We start from the raw sequence: 22,214 nt of genomic DNA on the forward strand, positions 1-22,214 counted from the left end.
GGGCAACGTAAGCTCCGGGGAGAAGAGTGTAGTCTCGCGAGAGTAAGCTCGAGTGACGAACGTGGAAGCACAGAGGAGAAAGCAAAACAAAACACCTGTCACAAACTACTACTATAAAACGAAGATTCTGAGTGAAAAATGTCGGAGAACTTCGATATGAGTTTTTTGCCCAGCCATATTTGTTTGAACCGGAGTATACCGACCAGGAACTCCGCGGGATGGAGGAGGCTGCAGCCAGGGTTGCCAGGTTTTCACAAGAAAACCCACCCAATCGCTTCTCAAAACTAGCCCAAAACTAGCCCAATCGCGTTTCGAGGAGGTCCTCAGTTAAAAATCGCGTTCCGAGGGGTAAAATACATGTTTTTTGGCGGGGTTCCCCTGCTAAAATTAGTATTCCAGGTCTTCGTATTCGTATTATGCTGCGAGACTACACTCTTCTCCCCGGAGCTTACTCTCGCGAGACTACACTCTTCTCCCCGGAGCTTACTCTCGCGAGGCTACACTCTTCTCCCCGGAGCTTACTCTCGCGAGACTACACTCTTCTCCCCGGAGCTTACGTTGCATCTTCCGCTTCGTCTGCATCATACGCTTGAACACCTTGTCGTGAACGCGCCTGCTTGAGCAACCAGAAGCTGGAGATTACAGTTTATACATTTCTAAAAATCAATATTTTTCTTACACTAATGCATCGGTTCCCTTCAGAAGGCCTTTATTAACACCCCAGAGCCGTGTGGAGTAGTTTTATGATGGATGGATGCAGTTTTTTAGGCTTCAAAAACAGGGGCACCATTCACTGCCATTATACAGCTTGAAATAGCCAGGACAATTTTAAATATAACTGTGATTGTGTTCGTCTGAAATAGGAATGTCAGATACGCCTTGGATGCCCTGAGGGTGAGTAAATCATGGGCTAATTTTCATTTTTGGGTGAACTATCCCTTTAAGCTCTGGAGACTGTGGTCACAGACACATTGAGATGATTTATGGGCAGTGTCAGGCTTGCAAACTCAGTGACCTGTTGGCTGAAGTACAGTATGTGTTGCCCAGTCAGCGTGCTCTAATGGCATAATGGGATAATCGTTCAGAGGATACACTGTAGGGAGGGGTGTTGCAATAGAGGATAGAATATCACCCCCCCAAAAAAAAAGGCACAGAATTCCTCCGGACATTCTAGATAATTTACCTGCTCAAGTCAAATGCACATTTCACGTGTTTCCTTCAAGTATGTAGACACCTCTCCTGTGTCACGAGATTCAGAGAGTGACTATGGCCCTGGTTTCACTTCTTCAGGGTGATTGGATCACAGTTGGTCAGTGGAGACAGATTGCCATGTACGGCCGCAGTCCCTGGGACCTTGAAAACTGTTTGGTTTGGGTGCAACCCCTTCTGGCAGGTCAGGACTCATGGTCAGAGATCAATGTTTACACTACAAATGCAATGTGGTCACGTTTCTGAAAACATGACCATATCACAAAATCTTTTTGAACCCCTCATACACCTGTACCACTAGGAAGGGCGACTCACAACGAGGTAATAAACGAGAGGTTTGTTTTCATCCATCGCACACTTTTAGGTGTTTTGTCAGGCCATTCTGTTTGTAATGAACCCCATGCACTGGAATTAGGCCACCTTGATAGCGACTAAAGCTATTTCACAATGCAGCAAACAAATCCAAGACCGGGGCTCGACCTTCCACATTCCTCTGTTGTTATGTCTACAACTATTGTTTGTCACTCAGGTGAAGTCGATCTCCACCCCTTGCCGTTTTGGCACAGAGAACTTTACGTAAGAACCATTCAAGACCATGAATCATTATTCTTTATGGGATAAGTAATTGTGCCATTCACTATTTCTTTCACTCGAGGTCCACTGAAAATCAATAGACAGTGTAATCCCGCTTTCCCTCTGGAGAGTCATGGCTGTTGACAGTGAGAATGCCGCTGTATTCACTGTGTATCCGTCTGAATAAGGCTCATTAACATGTGCAAAAATGCTTGATTGTTCACGTACGATTGATTTTGGTCAGTACTTCTGAAGGTGCGCTGCTGGTTTGATGTGACGGACCTCCCCTGCTGACTGGGGAGTTGTCATGCTCCAAAAGCGACAATAAAACAGCACAAAATATATTTAATATGACTTGTGTTCTAAGTTCTAAGTCATCTGAAGTAAAACAAGACCTGTGTAAAGAACAGACCCAGAGCTGCTGATTTACTTCTGTGTTACACAAAAGAAAAGAGTCATATGAATTTGGACAGACATGAGGTTGAGTAAAATGATAAGAGCATGATCATTTCTGGGTGAACAGGCATAACTGTACAACGACCTGAAGCATAACATGTTTGCTCATTTCCTTTGCGGAAATGAAGTCTTGGGATTTACACAAAACGAAGCAGCAAAAGTCAGCGCTGCCATTCTGATCCATAAATCAGCACACCAGCATGTAATTTGCATTTCTTTTAGCCACTAGCAGGGGAGCAGCTGCACATGACTGGGAACGGTCAGGTCAAAGCCGCAGGTGCCCATGATAACGGCATCTCTCCGCACCTCTAATGGCCTCTGGCCGGCCTCGTCTGGCCTTTGTCCCACTGTGGGAAGTGCTTCATTAGCAGATCTCGATGGCCCGAGCTGCATCGAGTTTGAACAGGAACTTAGAAGACTTGTAGATAAAGACTCTAATTGAATGTGACAGGAAGTCTGGGAAAGGTACTTTGGCAGCGCCAGTCAGTCCTTAAGAGCGTAGTCTGCAGTTAAGAACTAACTAGGTATGTGGGAAACAGTGAGACGATGTTTTCAGACCTAGAGACCATAACATGTACTCTCTGTGGGAAGTACTGAGCACGCTTTGATATGTTTGCTTATGTTTGCTTTGCAAGGAAGCAGATGTATTCTAATGAGAAGATTCTGCTGTGTGAGGCGTTCAAGTCGAGCATCACTGTTACTGAAACACGGTTTGTTCCAATCTTTGGCGTGTAACTCATCCTGCACCATTACGTTTCATGAATGATTTATGCTGTTGCTTTACTAAGTGATCTGATTTAGACCTGAGACCAGGACATCCTGGAGAAATGGGCTCTTACGTACCATTTCAAAACAAATATCCATTTAATGGATATATTTCTTTGTATTACTAGTCAGCATAATAACTTTCAATACTAAACTAAATGCATACATTAATATACAGTATGCAATGGATCAATTAATGCATACTGATTTATTAAGGATTATCATATAAAATGGTGTGTAACAATTAAACAAATTAAAGCTAACTATTAATGTTTAGCATTCTCTGTTCACTGTGTTTAGCACTGAAATTGATTCCTTTTAGAAAATATAAACTAAAATGATCTGATATAGTGTGGCATGTGGCAGAATGAGTTTAGTTTAATATAATTGCCTTGAAATATTTTCATACATTTTGACATGTATGACACACCATGTTTTCATAAATTTTGTCACACCATATATTTGACATGTATGTTGACATTTTTGACGTGTATAAATGTCTGCCTCAGCAGAAATAGAACAAAGAATGTCAATAGGACGTTTCCAAAATGGTGAGACTTTAAAGTCCAAAAGCATTCATAAATAAGTAAATGAAAATGTCTATATGACCTGTGGATGTCGGCCAGCAGAGGGCGCCGCTCTGTCCCGTCATCAGCACACGTGTGTGTGACGTCATCATCCACAGTCCATCCACGACATCGAACTCACAAAAAGCTGAACAGAGCAGAACGTCTGTTCTATTACAGTATATGATTGATAAGAGTTTCTGATTCTGATGGTGGCCTTCCTTCAGACAGTGTGTCAGTCTGTGTCTCTTCTCTTTAGTTTTTAACCATTACATCTGTGGGAAAATATTCAAGTGATAGTTAAATTAATATCTAGGCTTGTCTTATGGTGTCTTACTGAGCAAATGTTGTCTGTTAGTCGTCTTCTAGATTAAGCTCCAGATTAGTGCTGGTTCATTATAGTCGCCACTGTGTGTGTGTATATATATATATATATATATATAAGTAGATTTAGATAGATACCTCTGTCTGTCCTTCACTGACAGATTTAAGCTCAAAAAGAGAACAACTGAACACTAATGCTCTGAGATTATCATCTGTTACGGACTCTTGAATGGAGACAGAACACTTCCCAGAATGCTTTGCTGTATCCTCCTTGTGACCAAAGGGTCGGTTTTCAGTGTGAGGAGAGTTTCTGCAGACCTGAGATGTTGGAGCATGTGTTTGAGTCTTGTCGTGTGTGTGTGTGTTTGGCTCCTTTGTGCTGAGAGGGCTCAGATGTGTGTGTGACATGTTTAGCGGCGGCACCAGGCTTTGCTTGGTACTACGGTCAGAGGCTGCAGACAGCAACTTCACAAACATCTCTGAGAGGCTGTGAAAAGTGCAGTGCTAGTGTGGGGTGTGCGGCACATTTCTCACCCAAAACAATACAGAAATCTATATTTATACAAATGTATCAGTTCATTTGTTAAAGGGATAGTTCACCCAAAAATGAAAATGTGATGTTTATCTGCTTACCCCCAGGGCATCCAAGATGTAGGTGACTTTGTTTCTTCAGTAGAACACAAACAAAGATTTTTAACTCAAACCGTTGCAGTCTGTCAGTCATATAATGGAAGTGGATGGGAATCACGGCTTTGAGAGTCAAAAAAACATACACAAACGAAACCAAATTAAACCCTGCGGCTCGTGACGATACATTGATGTGTAAAGACACGAAACAATCGGTCTGTGCAAGAAACTGAACAGTATTTATATTGTTTTTTACCTCTGATTTACTGCAATGTCTGAACTGTCCTGAGCGCGTTCGCATCTTCTTCTTCTTCTTGCTTTACGGCGGATCGCAGACTTATAAGTGCATTACCGCCACCTATCTCTCAAATGGACCATTGACACTCCTAATTGAGATTGTAGATAGAGTGTCAATGGTCCACTTGAGAGACAGTCAGTGGGTCATGTGTCGATCTCTCTCTCTCCACACACTGACCCTTTGCTCTCCATCAGTAACAATGGCAGCAAACTCTGAAGTAAACAGCGGTTCTGAGGTATGTCTGCACTTTGCACACTTATTTGAATTTGTGGATGTTGACTTGGCGTTTGCACAATGCATTTACAGTAACTTAGAGACAAGTCTAAACTCAATAGCAGGAGCTGGTTTCTGACCACAGCCACAGAAATCAGCAGATGTTTTAGTCAAGCTCTGAGGATGTTTTGGTTTGATTTCATCAGACTTGGATGTGATACAGTGCATTGTAGTCTGATCAGGAAACTGATCTGCTTTTGTGTAAAATTCATAATTATCTGTATGGTTTTTTAAAGTAATGATCAGCTGATATGTTTTTTTGTTTTTTTTTGAATGATGCCAAATTTTGATGGCTAATATTATCTTGATATTTCATGAGTAATAAACATTAGTTTCAATTACTTTCAATTACTTTAAATTTATGTCATACACACACACATTATATATATATATATATATTTATGTATGTATAAGGAATTGACAAAATGATTTAATAATGATAATAATAATAAACAAAAGATAAGTTATCTGCTTATTATTATTATAATTTTATTTATCAGCTTGCAAGTATATGTGTTTGCGGAACGATGTATGTTATAATACATCGTGTACACTCACTAAACAAAGAGTGACAGCTTATATTTATGCGGGATTCACTCACTAAAAACAAGCCTATCGCAAGACATCTGGTTGGGGGGGCACCTGGGGTGGCCAGCCAAATTTCAGGGGGGGCCGGTGCCACCCCTGGCCACCACATAGACACGCCCTTGCTACCAGATGTCTTGCGACATTACTTGTGCTTTTAAATATTGTTCTTTTATGAATTGGCTCTGCTCTCGCTCAGATATTGCGTGTACACGCTCAAACGTTGTCTTCGCATCACTGAAGACGAAGAGCTTTTTTTCTGATTCAGGTAAGGAGTAGGCTTATCTCACTAAATGGAAGCAAGCTGTACACGATGTATTATAACATACATCGTTCCGCAAACACAACCTCCATCCCCCCCGAACCCTCAGCCACCCTCTTTTGAGCCAGTGCCCCCGACTGGCCCCCCCATTTAAAATGCTCTAGACACGCCCCTGTCTGGTTGGGGGGGCACCTGGGGTGGCCAGTCAAATTTCAGGGGGGGCCGGTGCCACCCCTGGCCACCACATAGACACGCCCTTGGATCTCACACTATTGGTTGAGCCATCGGTTGACATTTAGGAGACATTCTTTAGGAGGTCAATTACATGTAACTACAAGATATATTTTATCATTCCAAACCTTGAGAACAGCAGCTTGAGCAAACACTAAAAGAGAGACGGAGAGCACGTCAGTGCAGAGCGCTGTGAGGCGGCGCGGTGTAGATGTGTCATTGTTTGCAGTGACAGACCAGGACTGTGCGCAGACATCAGTGAGCCGGAGCTGAACTACAGCTGTCAAAGAATCCCATCAGACTGTGTGAACTCACAGCTTCAGCCATTCAGATGGGATGGGAGCTTCTAGTATTGAATTTTTATCATTTATTAAAAATTATTTAACTAACATGAAGTATTTTACTGAGACTGGCTAATATAAATGTAATTCTATTCATCAAATGAATAATCACAGTTACTCTTTAACCTCGCTAGCTGTCGTTTGTCTTTGGGTTGGTTGAACAGTATGTTTGTGGTAAAGTGTGTGACTTCAGCTGCGTCCACTCGCTCTGTACTGAGATCAGCTCTCTTCACTCGCAGCACTGAAATCTTCACGCGTGGCTGAGCAGGTTTGACCACAGTAACCTGATGACCTGCTTTCCCTTTTCACGGACTTGAAGGTCCTCTAATATCAAAGCCACATTTCACAAGACTTCCTGAACATTTCTAGGATAATCTGAACTTGATGGCATTGTAAACTACATTCTGCAGTCTAGTACTGTAGTCTATGTATATTTCAATTTATTTGCCTTTGAGTAGCATGACAAGAAAGGTTTCGAATCCATGCTTGCCTGCCTGCATGATCTTAGATCTGGGATCTCTTTAAATTTTAATGAGAACAAGACTGAAGTTATTGTTTTCGGGCCCTCTGTTTCTAAAGGAATTATTAATCTTAACCTTGCTAATTTGGTGCACTGTATTAAACCATCTGTGGACAAACATGGGTCATATTTGGTTCTGCCATTAAGTTTGACAAACAAATATGTTAATCATACATTTTTGTCAAATTGTAAATTGAATCTGCAACTCTTTATACACAGGAATAAGTCCGTTTTTCATTGCACAAATCCAAATGGTCTTGAACACTGCTACTGGACTTTTGACCAGTGTTAACAGTGAACATGTTACACCAACTGGAATCGTAAATTATTGTAAACTTTAAAATATGACCTTTTGTTTTTAAGTCCTTAGATGGTTTGGCACCTTTTGATCTTCCAGACTTACTATCGGTGAATAAGCTGTGCTCTGTCCCAGTCGAGGTTAAAGCTGGCTGTGTTTTTGTGGCTGATCTGCTGCTCATTTCCTTCAAATGTCTGTGCAGTTAAACTGGATGGACTTATTCAAGTACTGTAGATAGATAAAAGAAGAGTCTGCATCTCTGAAACTTTCATTTCATTTGAATCTAGGTTATGTCTGTAATAATCAATGTGAGTGTGTGAGGCGTTCATGCGTTTTGCTTATAGCGTGCATAAAAGGCGCTGTTTGCCTCCTTATATTCCATATTTTTTTAATGGTTTAATGGTTGGTAACTGTAGCACTGGCACACCATGTGACACTAGTAGACTAGTTTATACAACACTTTAAACAATTCTTGTAATCTTCTTAGAAGTCCTTAAAGTCCCCATGAAATCAAAATTGAATTTTTTTGGCTTTTAGTATGAATATGTTAGCCTTATAGTTATCTATAAGCTAGTGTGCTCCAAAACGATGACAAAATTCATAATTAGAAGACATAAGCATTCAAAACTTACATGGTCTCTCACTTCTGGCAATATGAATCAACAGTTTTGATGACGTCATCCTGTACTTCTCATCAAACTTTCTCTCCAATCAAATGCTCTCTAGAATCTGAAATGTCCCGCCCCCTACACTATAAATAGACGCTGGGTTTCGCGTTGTGTTGTGTGTTGTGTTGTGTTGTGTTGTGTTGAGTTGTGTTGTGTTGCGTTGTGTGTTGCGTTTTGTGTTGTGTTGTGTTGTGTGGTGTTGAGTTGTGCTGTGTTGTGTTGTGTGGTGTTGAGTTGTGTTGTGTTGAGTTGCATTGTGTTGCGTTGTGTGTTGCGTTGTGTTGTGTGGTGTTGTGTGGTGTTGTTGTGTGTGGTGTTTGTGTTGTGTTGCGTTGTGTTGTGTTGTGTGGTGTTGTTGTGTGTGGTGTTGTTGTGTTGTGTGTTGTGTTGTGTTGTGTTGTTTTGTGTGTTGTGTTGTGTTGTGTTGTGTTGTGTGTTGTTTTGTGTTGTGTTTTCTGTATGCTGAATGGCGTGTAGTGCACTATATGGGGAATAAGGAACGATTCAGACCATTTGGTCCAAAGAAGTCTGGTTTCGCATTGTGTTGTGTTGTGTGTTGTTTTGTGTTTGTGTTTGTATTGTGTTGTGTTGTGTGGTGTTGTTGTGTTGTGTTGTGTTGTGTTGTGTTGTGTGTTGTGTTGTGTGGTGTTGTTGTGTTGTGTTGTGTGTTGTTTTGTGTTTGTGTTGTGTTTGTTTTGTGTTGTTTTGTGTGTTGTGTGTGTTGTGTTGTGTGTTCGGTGTTGTGTTTGTGTTGTGTTGTGTTGCGTTGTGTGTTGAGTGTTGCGTTGTGTTGTGTGTTGCGTTGTGTGTTGCATTGTGTTGTGTTGTGTTGCATTGTGTTGCGTTGTGTTGAGTTCGCGAACCGTCACAGCGCACACAGTCTGCTCCGGTCCAGAGACACAATATCACGGAGCGGATCATACGCGAGTCGTGCAGACCACAAAACGTATCGGACCCATTAGAATTCTACACAGAATGCTTTATATTATAGCGATTTGGGACAGATTAGGAGGAGAAACGGTCAGATAACGGCACTAACGAGTAGAAGTGATAACACCGGTGCCCTGCACCATCATAAATTACACAATTTTCAAACTACACATCCTCAGCATCATTATAATCACTGTTTTGCTTTAGTAACAGTTTCATATTGAATCTAAAGGGCTAATCTATCAGACGGTCACTGTCATAAGCTGTCAAATGCAGCTATACCGAGCTCAAAGGCTCTGGCCCAAGCTGTGAAATAAACAAAGCGCTATTGGCTATTTAAAAAGGGGACGGGGCTGCTCAATATGTCCCGCCCCGTCTTCCTGTTTCAGTTGAAATTACGTCAGCACATAGCATAACGCTGCGTGTTTCAAGGCACTTCAGTGGACCTACACAGAAGTAAGCCCTGTCTAGGCTCTGCCCTGGTACGGGTTATTCGTTAGCCATTCGTTAGTCTGAAATAGTGATGATGAACTCATTTACTCCTTCACATTTTCAGACCTGCTGTGTGACGTTCGGTGTAAATGAAACCAAAGGCCATTGCTTCTCACTTGTCTTATAACTGAATGCTCTTGACCGTGCATATGTAAATGCAGATTTCAGTGACTGAATCAATCAAATACCCCTAGCTGGATCCAACCATTTATTTTTAATTTAATACTTTTATCCACAAATTAAACTTAATACTATAAATTATGATTAATGTGGCACTAGATGGACTGTTTAGAAACTTTCCTCCCACCTATGCTGGGGTGCGTTTCCCAAAAGCATTGTTAGCTAACTATGGTGGTTGGTTCCATTGAAATCTATTGGTAACGACGGAACTTGTGACCATAGTTGCTTTTGGGAAACACCCCTCATTAGATGCCTAATATTACTTCTAAGGTAATTTACCATCAAGTCAGATTTTTTTATTGGCACAATTATTAAGAAAATAAATCTAAAAAACAAATGTTGTAGTTTATAGCGTGTGTATACTTTGTGTGTGGCAAAAAGTGTATAGTACATAAATGTTACAATATAAACTGCATTTTTTGTCAAATAAGATGCTGCAGAACAGTATTATATAACTGTATACATTTATGAAAAATACCTTGGTTGTATGATATTCCTTTAAATTATTATTATTATTATTATTAATACTTGAGAATTACATTTTAGTATACAACAGTAATATATTCCTGTCATAATTTCTTCAAGTTAAATCTGACTTTTATTTTGACGGGTTGTCGTGAAGGTCTTTTAGTTTTACTTTCAGTCTCAGTGTGTGTCTGACGGTGGTTTTTCTCAGAGTAAACGCTGTAAAGCTGCTGAAGTGACTCTCAGAGCAGCTCTGGAGATGTAGTTCATGTCCTCATATATTGAGACGCATGCTGAAATCACCGCCAGCGCCGCGTGTGTTTGAGTTTGTGTATCAGATGAAACCGTGCCGTTCATTCACACAGAGACTCTCACAACATGCAGAGTTAGCCTGTTAGTGACAAACACCGCCTGGCTGTTGTCACATTTATTTCTGCTGTTAGATTAATCCATATTGAGTAAAAATGTCCAGAGCTTTTTCATTGTTATCGATATAAATTTTAGCGTGACTCAATATGAAATTGTTTTATCGCTCAGTCCTAAGAAATTAGATTCTTACGTTTCACAATGCCACCTGAACGTCTTCGGTGATTGTCACGCAGGTGGGGGTCAGCAGCTTACATACACGCTGTACACGGTACTTACGTACCTTACACGGTGTAGGGAAAATGTGATTGGTACAGACTGGTCCAATCAAGAGGTTGCAGCAGGTCTTCAGTACCTGTGATCGACTTAATGCGGTGCTGCTCAGACCGAACGGTGTATGACATCCAAAAACACAAAGATTCGGTCTGCGCAGCACTTGGGCGTATTTATTGTTTGCACCTGACTCGGAATTTGAAGCTCATTATTGACATTCTCAGAAATCAGCAGCTTGCGAGGGGCTCACAAACAAAATCCCATCATGCACTGTAAGGCTGAAAGCACTGCTTTGATCTGCAGAGGCCTACGAACTGAGCAGGTCCCCCAACATCAGAACAGTCATTAATTCCTCATAATGCACCATAACATTAATGGAGATGACGGCCGTGTGCTCGTAGCAGTGGCTCTGTGGCTGTTCTTACTCTAGATCTGGTGAAGAGGTAAATGCAGTTGTCTCCGGGCTCTGGTTCAGCGCTTTGGGCTGGACTCGTGTCGTGTGATGGGCTCCGTGTCGATCCGCTGCGGTGGAGGCGGCTGCTGATTGGTGCCCTGGGGCAGCGGGCAGCTCGATGCAGTGAAGGGCGCCGCGTCCCTGGACGTCGTGCTATAAAAGCCGGAGCTGTTGAGTCGGCTGCTGGGTCTTGAGCGGGGAAAGGGAATGAGGAGCTGGCTTCGACAAGGCAAGAAGTTTAGATTGTTTCATCCTCCTAGAGGCGTTTCAGGTGAGAATCTGCTTGCATGCTGAGATGAATGGGGAATATGTGTGCCAGAGATTACTGTTCCTCATTCGTATTATTTTATTTATGATATATATGTTTTATTAGGCCTAGCTTCCACAAGACCAAACAGAGAACAGATTAATTGTGTGAGGATGCTGCTGATGTATATGCTCCTGGTAGATATATCAGTGGGCAAAACTACTTTGTTATTCTGAAAATAGAGAGCAAGACGCGTCCTAAAGAAGCTTTTTATTAGGTGGCATTTATTAGGCATAACACGCAGAAGAGTTTAGTTGTTTACGGTTGATGAGCAACATCACAACTTCCTTAATACAGAATTTAGCTGATGTGCTCACGGTGTGTGTGTGTGTATCTCCTATTTCACAACCAAGTAAACCAACTGGTTTCTGCTCATCAAGTTACAAATAAAAAGACCAACAAAAAAAAAAAGAAGTACCTTTCATTTGTAATGTAATTTATGAATGCATTTTTTTAAATTAACAATATAAAAATAACTATGTTGTGATGTATTGTGGTACATGATGTAAAATGCTGTGATATGAGCTGTTGGTCAGACCGCTCAGACGGACCTTCAGCACATCCATAACATCTCAATAATATGTCCAATTAGATGAGCTGGAATAATGCTTTACTATGAGAACTTTCATTATATTACAGCAAACGTCAGCATCTGGCACTCCACTGGCTGCTCTGGAGGCTGTATTGAGCAGTGAGCACAAATAGGCCAGTAAAGCCCATGGCGATGGATATCGAACATTGATCTCTGCAGCACACATGGGGTGTAAAGCGGGTCACCGTCACCTAATCGCTGGAACTCTTAATTAGTGCTGCTGGTCAAGTCAAGCGTCACTGTTGATATTGTTTTAGCATTATAATTAAGAGTCACTAGATGTACTGTATTAATGGTAACTTATGACCTTTTCTATCCAGCCCACTGGGTTTATGATCTCTAGTCCCGCTTCTTTAATTAGAAGATTAAAGTAACCAGACTGTGGTGATCAATCTCATTAACAAAAATGTTTTACCAATACTCATTTTGAATGTTATGTCGCACAGCCATCACTAAACACAGGGCCTGCAACAACATTTTCATATTTAGGACCCTTTTTTTGTGTAAGAAGTGTAAAAATCTAGTTTCTTTTTGCTGTAAATAAAGCTGTGGTGGCGATGTGTGCTCTAAACACTGACACTGGGCGAGTGGTTCATGCTAGCATGTTTAGTCCGTACAGCATATTGAAATATCTCTAGTGTTCTTCTATAGCTGATGTTGGATCCGGCATCTTCTGCTTTTATGTCCATTGGCTGCATCAAGACCTCTTGCTTTAATTCATTGCGTTTATTTAATCATTTCATCTTTTTCTTTTTCTCTCATCCTCTCGCCATCCTTCCCAACAAACATTAACCCCACCCTTAAACACTGCCCCTTGAAACGCTCCGTTCCCACCCGTGCACCTCCTCTCTTGTGGTTGGAGATGGCAGAGTGTACAGTAGCCATGGAGGACAGTGAGCGTGAAGCCGACTCGGCGTCAGATGAGCAGGACTCTATGCCAGCGTCGCCTGAGCCCAGGGCGCATGAAGTGGAAAAGGTACTGATGCTCCCTGTGCTCGGTCCGCTTGACCTCTGACCTCTGATGCTGCCCCACTGACTGCCCTTAGATGTGGAACCTAGCATGCTTTCTTTGTTAATTTGTTAAAGTCAAATCACAATTGACCTTGTGTACTTTCATATCGTGAGCAATTTCTCAGTGCACATTATTCTTGAGAAAAAAAGGGTTGTCTTCAAAATCTTCATCAAAATGTAAGAACTGAATCAGTCATAAATCAAATAGCTATTAACATTAATGTAATAGCAAATAATGCTTTATGTATCCCAAGGTAACCAGTGAGATACATGGAGATGCTTCGAACCTTCAGCCTCCATGTTCCCATTAAAAAAGGCTCCTCAAAGTGTGTTTCAGGAGAGCAATAATCCCCCACAATCCACTGCAAACTCACACTCTGAAACACACCATCACATTAACTCTTCAAGCTCTGTCTCACATTGTTTTCTTTTTAAATATCTTCTTGCTTTCAGAAATGTGTTTCATTACATAAGTCAAATGGGTTGCAAAAGCCATTTCATGTTGACTTTAAAATGTTCTTTATCATCTAATTTCATTTAAGATGTGGCCTTGAACCAACTGTTCAATGGCACTGATCAGTTTGACAGAACGGAAAACACAGATAAATTCAGTGAGAACTGGACTGGCCAGTCTTTGGCTCGAGACACTGGGAGCTCTACAGAGGACAAGCACTTTGGAGAAAGGATGGATGGGAACAGCAGGCAGGACTCCGTTCAGTGTTTGCTTCTTCCAGGTTGTGGCAACAGATTGACCATATGACGCTTTTCCAGGGTCAGGTCCGTGTCTGCACCTCAAACATGAATTCACTGCACCGCAATGCATTATTTATCCAGACAGGTTTAGAGCGGTGGAAACCCCAGTGCTGTACAAGAGAGTGTCAGATTGCCCGACTATCACACGCACCCTTTAGTGCTGTTCTCTGGGACACAGGGGCTGCTTATGCTGTTTAATACATGCATCCTTTCATGGCCTTCTCTGAACAGAAGCCATTGGAAGAGTTTAATGACAACAGTGCAGTTAAATATGGTTGTCACTCCTCTTTTGAGCATTTAATAGAGTTCTGTACACGTCCAGCACACGTGTGCTGTGGATAGACTCTCATCTGTGAGTGTGACGGTCCTCTCGGGGTGTGTGGAGCTGGAATCGCCACCGCATCTAGAGCATGGATCCCGTCATTATTATCAATACAGTAATCAGTGCCATCTGTGTTGTGTCTGATGTCACTCATCCCGTGTGGTCACTAACAGCAGTGATGTAGATGTGTGCTTCCTCAGGAACACTCCTTTTACTACTAATGTGCTTTTCTTGGACTCATAAAGCCTTGTCAAACTTTTACCATGGTAACCTTAATGTCTGGCAAAATGTTTCACTGGGCTACTACTCTAGTAAACAGGTATTTACCATTGTAATCTTTTGTAAGGCATGCACAGTGTTTTGTATCTAACCACTAAATGGTCTATACTCCTTTTGCTTCTCTTCTCCATGACCTTAATTTTCCATATTAAACCACTTTCACACCTGCCCGTGTGTTCTGGCCCCACCCCAAACTTGTCCTAACCCTCCTGACCTCAGCACTTCCCTAAGAAAGACTCGGAGGACTCGGAGCTGGAGCACATCATGGGACATCACCCGCCCAGAGAGGGCCACCCGTTCGCCCACCACGGGCCCCATAGGACCGATAGTGAGGGCGAGCGTCACAGCAGACCCCACACCCCAGGAACACCCACCTTCCTGAGGCCCGCGGCGGCACCCAGGGGCCCTGGAGAGATAGAGCACGAGTCCAGACACGGGGCTCCGCGGGGCCACTTTAGCCTGCCGTCTCCCATCAGCCCATCCAGGCCTAAGAGCCCCTGGGGCCGCTACGACCCCTATGACTCTGCTGAGGTAAAGCATGCTGGGATAGCGAGGGTTTGATTTCCATCAGGAGAGTCTGTGTGCAAACAGCCCAAAATATCACTCCGAACAACTATGAGAATGACTAACCAAAACGTACTATAGTACCATGTTGGAATGAACCACGGTATTCTTTGAAGACCCTTGGAATACCAGGTGTCATACTTTGGTAACTTTCTAGCAGCACCATTAATGGTAATCCTTCAGTACTACGGTACATATCAAAATACTGTGATATCACCATCCAGTACCATCACTATATCCCACTGCTGACACAGGACTGTTTCTGAGGGATCTCAGTAGCACCCATGGGTGTCTAAGAACGCTTAAAGTAGTAAAACAATCGTACACACACCTTTGTGAGGTGCAAGTTAAAGGAACAGACTAAATGAAGAAAACGTGTAACTGCACACTGTAACGGATTCCTTACAAAATGGAGAACAACAGAATGATGATGTGCACAGGTGAGAGTAATGACATCTGGGTCACCATCCAATAATTAACTAATGAAGTATTGTAAATTCTTACATTCTTAAATTATTCATCCTAAATTCTTGTCTCAAAAAAAAAAAAATGTATATATATATATATATATAATCGCATAAGGGTGCGATTATCACCCTTATTTCTGTTGTTCTCTGTTTTGTACGGAATCATACAAAGGCTTCTTGTTTGGCCGAAATGTTGGTAAGAAATAAACAGTGCTTAAGGGAGCATGCAGTTAAATTTTTTCATTTTGTCTAAGAATGGTTACCTTTTGTTGTTTTTATGTTCTGAATCAGAACCATATTTTTGTTCTTGAGCTTGTTTCATGTGTCACTTCCTTTTTGATATTTTTGTTCTTGAGCTTGTTTCATGTGTCACTTCCTTTTTGGGAGGATGGATTTACATTTGACTGAGGCTGTTTTTTTTTTAACTGGATCCTGTTGGTGGTCTGTAGCCTGTTTGTAAAAGATGATAATTAAAGGCGTAAAGCTCTTCTTGGGTTTCTGACCCTCCACCCACAGCTTCCTTTCTTCAAGCCTGGCTCATCTGGTTTGGCTCCCAGAGAGTGTCAGCTCCTGCTCAGTGCTGCATGCAAGGGTTAGACTATTTTTTTAAGACTGGCCATCATTTTTTTTTTTTTTTTGGTTACATAAAAACTTTGATTAGTCTAAGTTAAATGAAAAAAAAGACTGATTTGGTTGACTGCTAGTTGGTCAGACTAGTTCTTAAGTCACTGTCTTAACATAGAGGCTAAGTTTATGCAACTGGCCCAGGATAATAAGAGATATGCCTACAAAATGAAGATTGACGTTTCACTATTTCGAATCAGTATTGAGAAAATATTGTTTCATTAGGCTATTGCTTCTTGGGTCATCTCTCTATCAACTACATTTGCAGGAGTAGTTTATCCAATACATACTATATATGTATATAGTCTGTTCATATTAAGAAATCCCTACATATATATGCATTATTAATGTGATCGAACAGTTATGTTTTTTTTTTATTAATATCATTGTATTTTTCTGATTTTACAATGTTAAAAATGCATTTTTTTACATTTCTTTTCAAATATGTGTTCAGTGATCTTTTTAATATCTTTGACTTTTTTGTATGCTCTCTCTCTTCTGTTATTTCTTGCTAGGACCAGGACAAGGAGTATGTGGGATTTGCGACTTTGCCAAATCAGGTTCACCGCAAATCTGTGAAGAAGGGCTTTGACTTCACTTTAATGGTAGCAGGTAATTAACCTAATGGTAGCAGGTAATTTAAGATCAACTGAACTTCAAAACAAACAATGTGAATAGTGTGTGTTCTCCTTTTCTGCATAATAAAGCTATAGTTCGGCCAAAAATCATTTAGTGAAACGCCATTTTCCAAACTGTTCACGCTACTCCGTTCCACTTGCTGAAAGTGAATGAGGATTGAGGCAGTCGAGCTCTGAAAACATGACATGACAGTCGTCCATATGACCAAGCACTCGTCTGGAGTCACAGCTGAACTCAAAGCTGTTATTATCTCAAACCTTCGCGTTCGTTCAGATACGACGTCAGAGACACGATGGTACTGTATTACTGATGTCCAGTCTGCTGTGAGGAGTGATGAGAGAATATTCGTTTTTATGTGAGCTGTTGCTTTAATATCACTGTTGTTGATGATGATGATGATGGGGGTTTTATTCCTCACAGGAGAGTCAGGTTTGGGAAAGTCCACCCTGGTCAACAGTCTGTTCCTGACAGATCTCTACAAAGACAGAAAGCTGCTGAATGCTGAAGGTGACTGTTGTCTGCTCGAACACTGTGTGTGCTGTGAATATTCACTTTACGGTCCTGACGGCTGTGTTGTGTTGGCAGAGAGGATCACGCAGACGGTGGAGATCACCAAACACACGGTGGACATCGAGGAGAAGGGTGTCAAACTGAAGCTCACTATCGTGGACACACCAGGATTCGGGGACGCTGTCAATAACACTGAATGGTACATTAGCGTTTCTGATTCTGCATAAAATGACGATCCCAATTAGATCCTCACTGTAAGACAGAGATTTATGCATTAATTAAAGGCACTACAGCAAATACTACCATGAATTATAAAATATTTCACAGCTGATGTAATATCGTTTTTGATCTGTGCGTTTGTGTTTTCAGCTGGAAGTCGGTGGCAGACTACATCGACCAGCAGTTTGAGCAGTACTTCAGAGACGAGAGCGGACTGAACCGCAAGAACATCCAGGATAACCGCGTGCACTGCTGCCTCTACTTCATCTCACCCTTCGGTCACGGGTACGAGCGCCAGCAGATCTGATCAGAGGGATTTGGCTTCATTGTGCTGGTGTGGTGCAGTGGTTAAAGCTCAGGGCTGGTGTTCGAACCCCATGAGAGCTGTTCTGTCAGATACTGCCAATTTGTCCTTGATGAAATCACTAATGCTCAGCTCACTCCAGAGGGCGTATGTGCATATATTAAACGTTTTTTAATATCAATAGTGTGTGTGCACTTGGATGGGATAAACGCAGAGCACAATTTCCGAGTATGGGTTACCATTCTTGGCCACACGTCACATCACTTTCATATCCCATATATGTGACCCTGGAGCACAAAACCAGTCATAAGGGTCAATTTTTCAAATTGAGATTTATGCATCATCTGAAAGCTGAATAAATAAGCTTTCCATTGATGTATGGTTTGTTAGGATAGGACAATATTTGAAAATCTGGAATTACGGTAGGAAATTTACTAAATATCTTCACAGAACATGATCTTTACTTAATATCCTAATGATTTTTGGCATAAATGAAAAATCTATAATTTTGACCCATACAATGTATTGTTGGCTATTGCTACAAATATACCCCAGCGACTTACTGCTTTGTGCTGCAGGCTCACAATTTTGCTCCACGTGTTTGTTCCCTCAATGGCTTTTACATGTTCTTTGTACTTGGAGAGCAAGATCGAGCGCTTGATGTGTGTCTGAAATATTACTTCCAGACCCTACAACTCATACAGAGTCACAACTATGAGTTTTTATCGGACAAAGAAAGGAAAAACAGTCCATCTCTTATTCCAGTCATAGGGCACAGTAATGATCTGTCTCAGTGTATCTGTGCCCTCTGCTGGTCATGTGTGGTCACTGCGGTCTGATGAGTGACGGGAAGGCAAGCCAAGCCACGTTTTTATTTATTTTATTTTTTTTGTCAACTTCAAAGCTCTGTTGAGAATTCTTGTGGATTCAAACTAAAAGTTTTAAACTTTAGGACTGGATTTTTCCTGCCATCATTCATTGTCTAGTTTGCTCTGTTGTGAGAGTGGTTAATGTGTGTTGGTGTGTCAGGTTACGGCCTCTGGATGTGGAGTTTATGAAGGCTCTTCATGAGAAGGTCAACATTGTTCCTGTACTAGCTAAAGCTGACACGCTCACCCCAGCGGAGGTCAAGAAGAAGAAAATCAAGGCAAGTGCTCAAGCTGTCCAGATCTGTCACGTGTGTGTACAGATGTCCCGTGAACTGACTTCAGTGTCAAACCCTTCAGATCCGAGAGGAGATCGAGCAGTTCGGGATAAAGATCTACCAGTTTCCAGACTGTGATTCAGACGAGGATGAGGACTTCAAACAGCAAGACCAAGAGCTCAAGGTCAGAAAAGACATCCAACTGTCCAAAAATCCAAAACTTTTCATATTTGTTTTCAGTATTTTTCAGGTATTTGTTTTCTTATATGTGACCCTGGCCAACAATACATTGTATGGGTCAAAATTATCAATTTTTCTTTTATGCCAAAAATCATTAGGATATTAAGTAAAGATCATGTTCCATGAAGATATTTTGTAAATTTTGTACCGTAAATATATCAAAAATATATTATCATTAGTAATATGCATTGCTAAGAACTTCATGTGAACAACTTTAAAGATGATTTTCAATATATATTATTTTTTTTTGCACCCTCAGATTCCAGATTTTCAAATAGTTGTATCTCAGCCAAATATTGTCCTATCCTAACAAACCATACATCAATGGAAGCTTATTTATTCAGCTTTCAGAAGAAGTATAAATAAAACTGACCTTTATGACTGGTTAGGTGGTACAAGCCAGAGTCACATATACCAACACAAATATTTTCACATATCAAATGTGTAACTAAGCAGACAATAAAATGAGATGATATATGTGTAAACCCAAGCATTAACTCTTGAAAAAATTAATTCTTGAGAAATTGAAATTGTGTTTCAATAAAGCTATTGCACATAAAAATGTAGTGCAAGTTTTCTCTTCATTGCTTTCTCTGTTTTTTTTATCAGTATATAGCCATACATGGTCCATGAATACTGTATATTGCAGTATATTGAAAAAATATAAGCACTAGTTTCCCATATATGGAAATGCATTATTCAATAATGGCATCAATATTTTTGTTTCGTAAGGGCTATTTGTGAAAGTGGCACCTGTGAAGTGTGATTTGTGTTGAGATGATTGGTCTGACGGTTCTCCTGTAGGACAGCATTCCCTTCGCTGTGATCGGCAGTAACACAGTAGTGGAAGCTAAAGGCAAGAGGGTTCGAGGACGGCTGTACCCCTGGGGAATAGTAGAAGGTATGACCCTGACAACAAACACGCCTCAGAAACAACCAGTCAAACATACAGTGACTGCCTTTACATTGAATTCTTTACATTTACAAGACCAAATGAAGATATTCATCATATTTCATGATCATTAGCAGACTGGATATGTACTGTGCGTGTGTGTTTGTTGGACAGTGGAGAACCCAGCGCACTGTGACTTCGTGAAGCTGAGGAACATGTTGGTCCGATCACACATGCAGGATCTGAAGGACGTGACCCGGGAAACACACTACGAGAACTACAGAGCGCACTGCATCCAGAGCATGACCCGCATGGTGGTGAAAGAGCGCAACCGCAAGTACGCACTCGTCCTCCAGCCAGCAGACCGCGCTTGCACACTTCATCACGCTCACTTTAATGTTCGGTTTGATGAGCCAAACCACGTCACTTTCTTTCCACTGCACAGATTTACCTGCAAACTGCAGAGCACAACTAAATATTATGCCACTAAAACACATTAGGAACTGAATATATATTCACAAACAATAAATTGAATATCAGCAGATTACTTTTCATATTATGTTCATTTTATGCTGGATAATAGTTCATCTATCAGTTCTAGCTCTAATGAACTTTTCTGTTGTATGGCTTATGAAGCATCAATATGCACCTTGTTTTTGTACAATGCTTTTGGCGCTGCAGTTTGCGACAGCAGTTCTCATGCCGGTGAAACTGACCGTTCGTGCATGCATGTGCTGTTTTGCTCCGAGCAGCAAACTGACCAGGGAGAGCGGCACCGACTTCCCCATTCCCATGGTGCCCGGCGTCACCGACACCGAGACGGAGAAGCTGATCCGCGAGAAAGACGAGGAGGTACGGCATTCTCCCAGCCGAGAGCCACACGAGCAAACGCAGCATCACGAGCAGCATTCGGAGCCAGAGCCGCGAGTGGATCCTCACTCAGATCCCCCACCCAGCGCCGACCCTCACTCCAAAGGGTCCTAGCTGCGGCTCATAGGGTTCATATAGTCCCTCAGATCAACCCTCCACCCGCTGTCCAGATCACTGTTAGATGGGTCACTGGCGCCCCCTGTAGGTGCATACGGCGCTATCAGGCAGTAGAGTAGAGCACATGCTGTGTGTGTAAGTGTGTAATCTGTGTTTATTAGAGTTTCCAAAGCCTGCACATCTCTGGCATGATGCACTTTAACCCTGCATCCCAGACTGGGTGAATACGACTAAGAAATCTCCAGCACACACATATATGATTTTAATGACAATTAAAGGCACAATATGTAAGATTTTTTTATTAAAATATCCAAAAACCACTAGAACAGTGTTATGTATTTTGCTGACTTGTGTACTTACATTATCCCAAATGTTTCGAAGAATGTTTAAATCCAGAGAAATAAGCAATTTTAACTAGTTACACGGAGCGTGTCCATAGTGTCATTGTGTCGCCTGCCAGCGTCGTCATAACCCCTCGATTTCCAGTTTTGTTTTGTAGAAAACATGGAAACACCAAAAACGCTTTAATATGTTGTGCGTTTTAATAGACAGGTGACGACCGCACAGAGTAGCATTATAACAGAACTTTCAAACTGATCTAGTATGATAAAACAGCACTGCTTTACCCCACAGATGTTGAACCAAAGTGCTGTACAATCAAGAAAAATGCACACACACAAAAAAAATTAAGCAGAATTAGAGAGGATTTACAAGAATATAAATTAAAACATTGAAAAAAAATAAAACCCTTGAACATCTCACAGCATGGAAGGCTTTGTACTTATTTAAAAAATGGAGCATTTACTTAGTCATGGTATTGTGTATATATTTTGAAAGATTAGTAGATTAAAGTTGTTTTAAAATTCTGATGCAGTTACTGTAGAATGAAGAAAATACATGAAGGCTTTGCTTTTAAGTCGTTATCTGTTATGGATTTCTTGCTCTGGAATCAGTCTGTGATTAAAGTCTTCTAAACACCGGTGATTGATGATTTGATATGCATTCATACGCAACCATTGTGGACATTTTGATGCATTGTTCAAAGGTTTATTCTGGTAGCTTATTCTACAGCATCGTTGAGTTCCTGAACCATAATGCTGTATCAGCTCAAGGAAGCAGTTCTACACAAAACAGAACATGATAGAGATGGAAAGCCGATAAATGTCTTGAGATGAAGACATGTGCAGGTGATAACTGTGGCATG

At 41.4% G+C, this 22,214-nt stretch overlaps 1 protein-coding gene across 9 annotated transcripts in view; it reads left to right on the forward strand.

The window, feature by feature from the left end:
• The window catches only part of LOC107720457 (septin-5-like), a 49,268-nt gene that overhangs the window by 26,292 nt on the left and 762 nt on the right, over window positions 1-22,214 (forward strand). Inside the window, exons 1-12 of one of the 9 annotated variants that reach the window (XM_016528169.1) lie at window positions 11,327-11,427; window positions 12,918-13,031; window positions 14,640-14,951; window positions 16,591-16,687; window positions 17,135-17,221; window positions 17,300-17,423; window positions 17,594-17,728; window positions 18,777-18,894; window positions 18,974-19,075; window positions 19,936-20,032; window positions 20,198-20,360; window positions 20,776-21,287. In XM_016528169.1, coding sequence (XP_016383655.1) covers window positions 12,918-13,031; window positions 14,640-14,951; window positions 16,591-16,687; window positions 17,135-17,221; window positions 17,300-17,423; window positions 17,594-17,728; window positions 18,777-18,894; window positions 18,974-19,075; window positions 19,936-20,032; window positions 20,198-20,360; window positions 20,776-21,007 — 1,581 coding nt within the window. In that variant the 5' untranslated portion in view covers window positions 11,327-11,427 and the 3' untranslated portion in view covers window positions 21,008-21,287. Of the gene's footprint in view, window positions 1-3,681; window positions 3,804-11,325; window positions 11,428-12,917; window positions 13,032-14,639; window positions 14,952-16,590; window positions 16,688-17,134; window positions 17,222-17,299; window positions 17,424-17,593; window positions 17,729-18,776; window positions 18,895-18,973; window positions 19,076-19,935; window positions 20,033-20,197; window positions 20,361-20,775; window positions 21,288-22,214 lie in introns of those variants that run through there. The other 8 variants (XM_016528168.1, XM_016528170.1, XM_016528173.1 and 5 more) reach the window with 8 other exon arrangements.

The sequence above is a fragment of the Sinocyclocheilus rhinocerous genome, unplaced genomic scaffold (genome assembly GCF_001515625.1).
Source record: "Sinocyclocheilus rhinocerous isolate Xijiao unplaced genomic scaffold, SAMN03320098_v1.1 scaffold601, whole genome shotgun sequence".
NCBI classification, from domain to species: Eukaryota; Metazoa; Chordata; class Actinopteri; order Cypriniformes; family Cyprinidae; genus Sinocyclocheilus; species Sinocyclocheilus rhinocerous.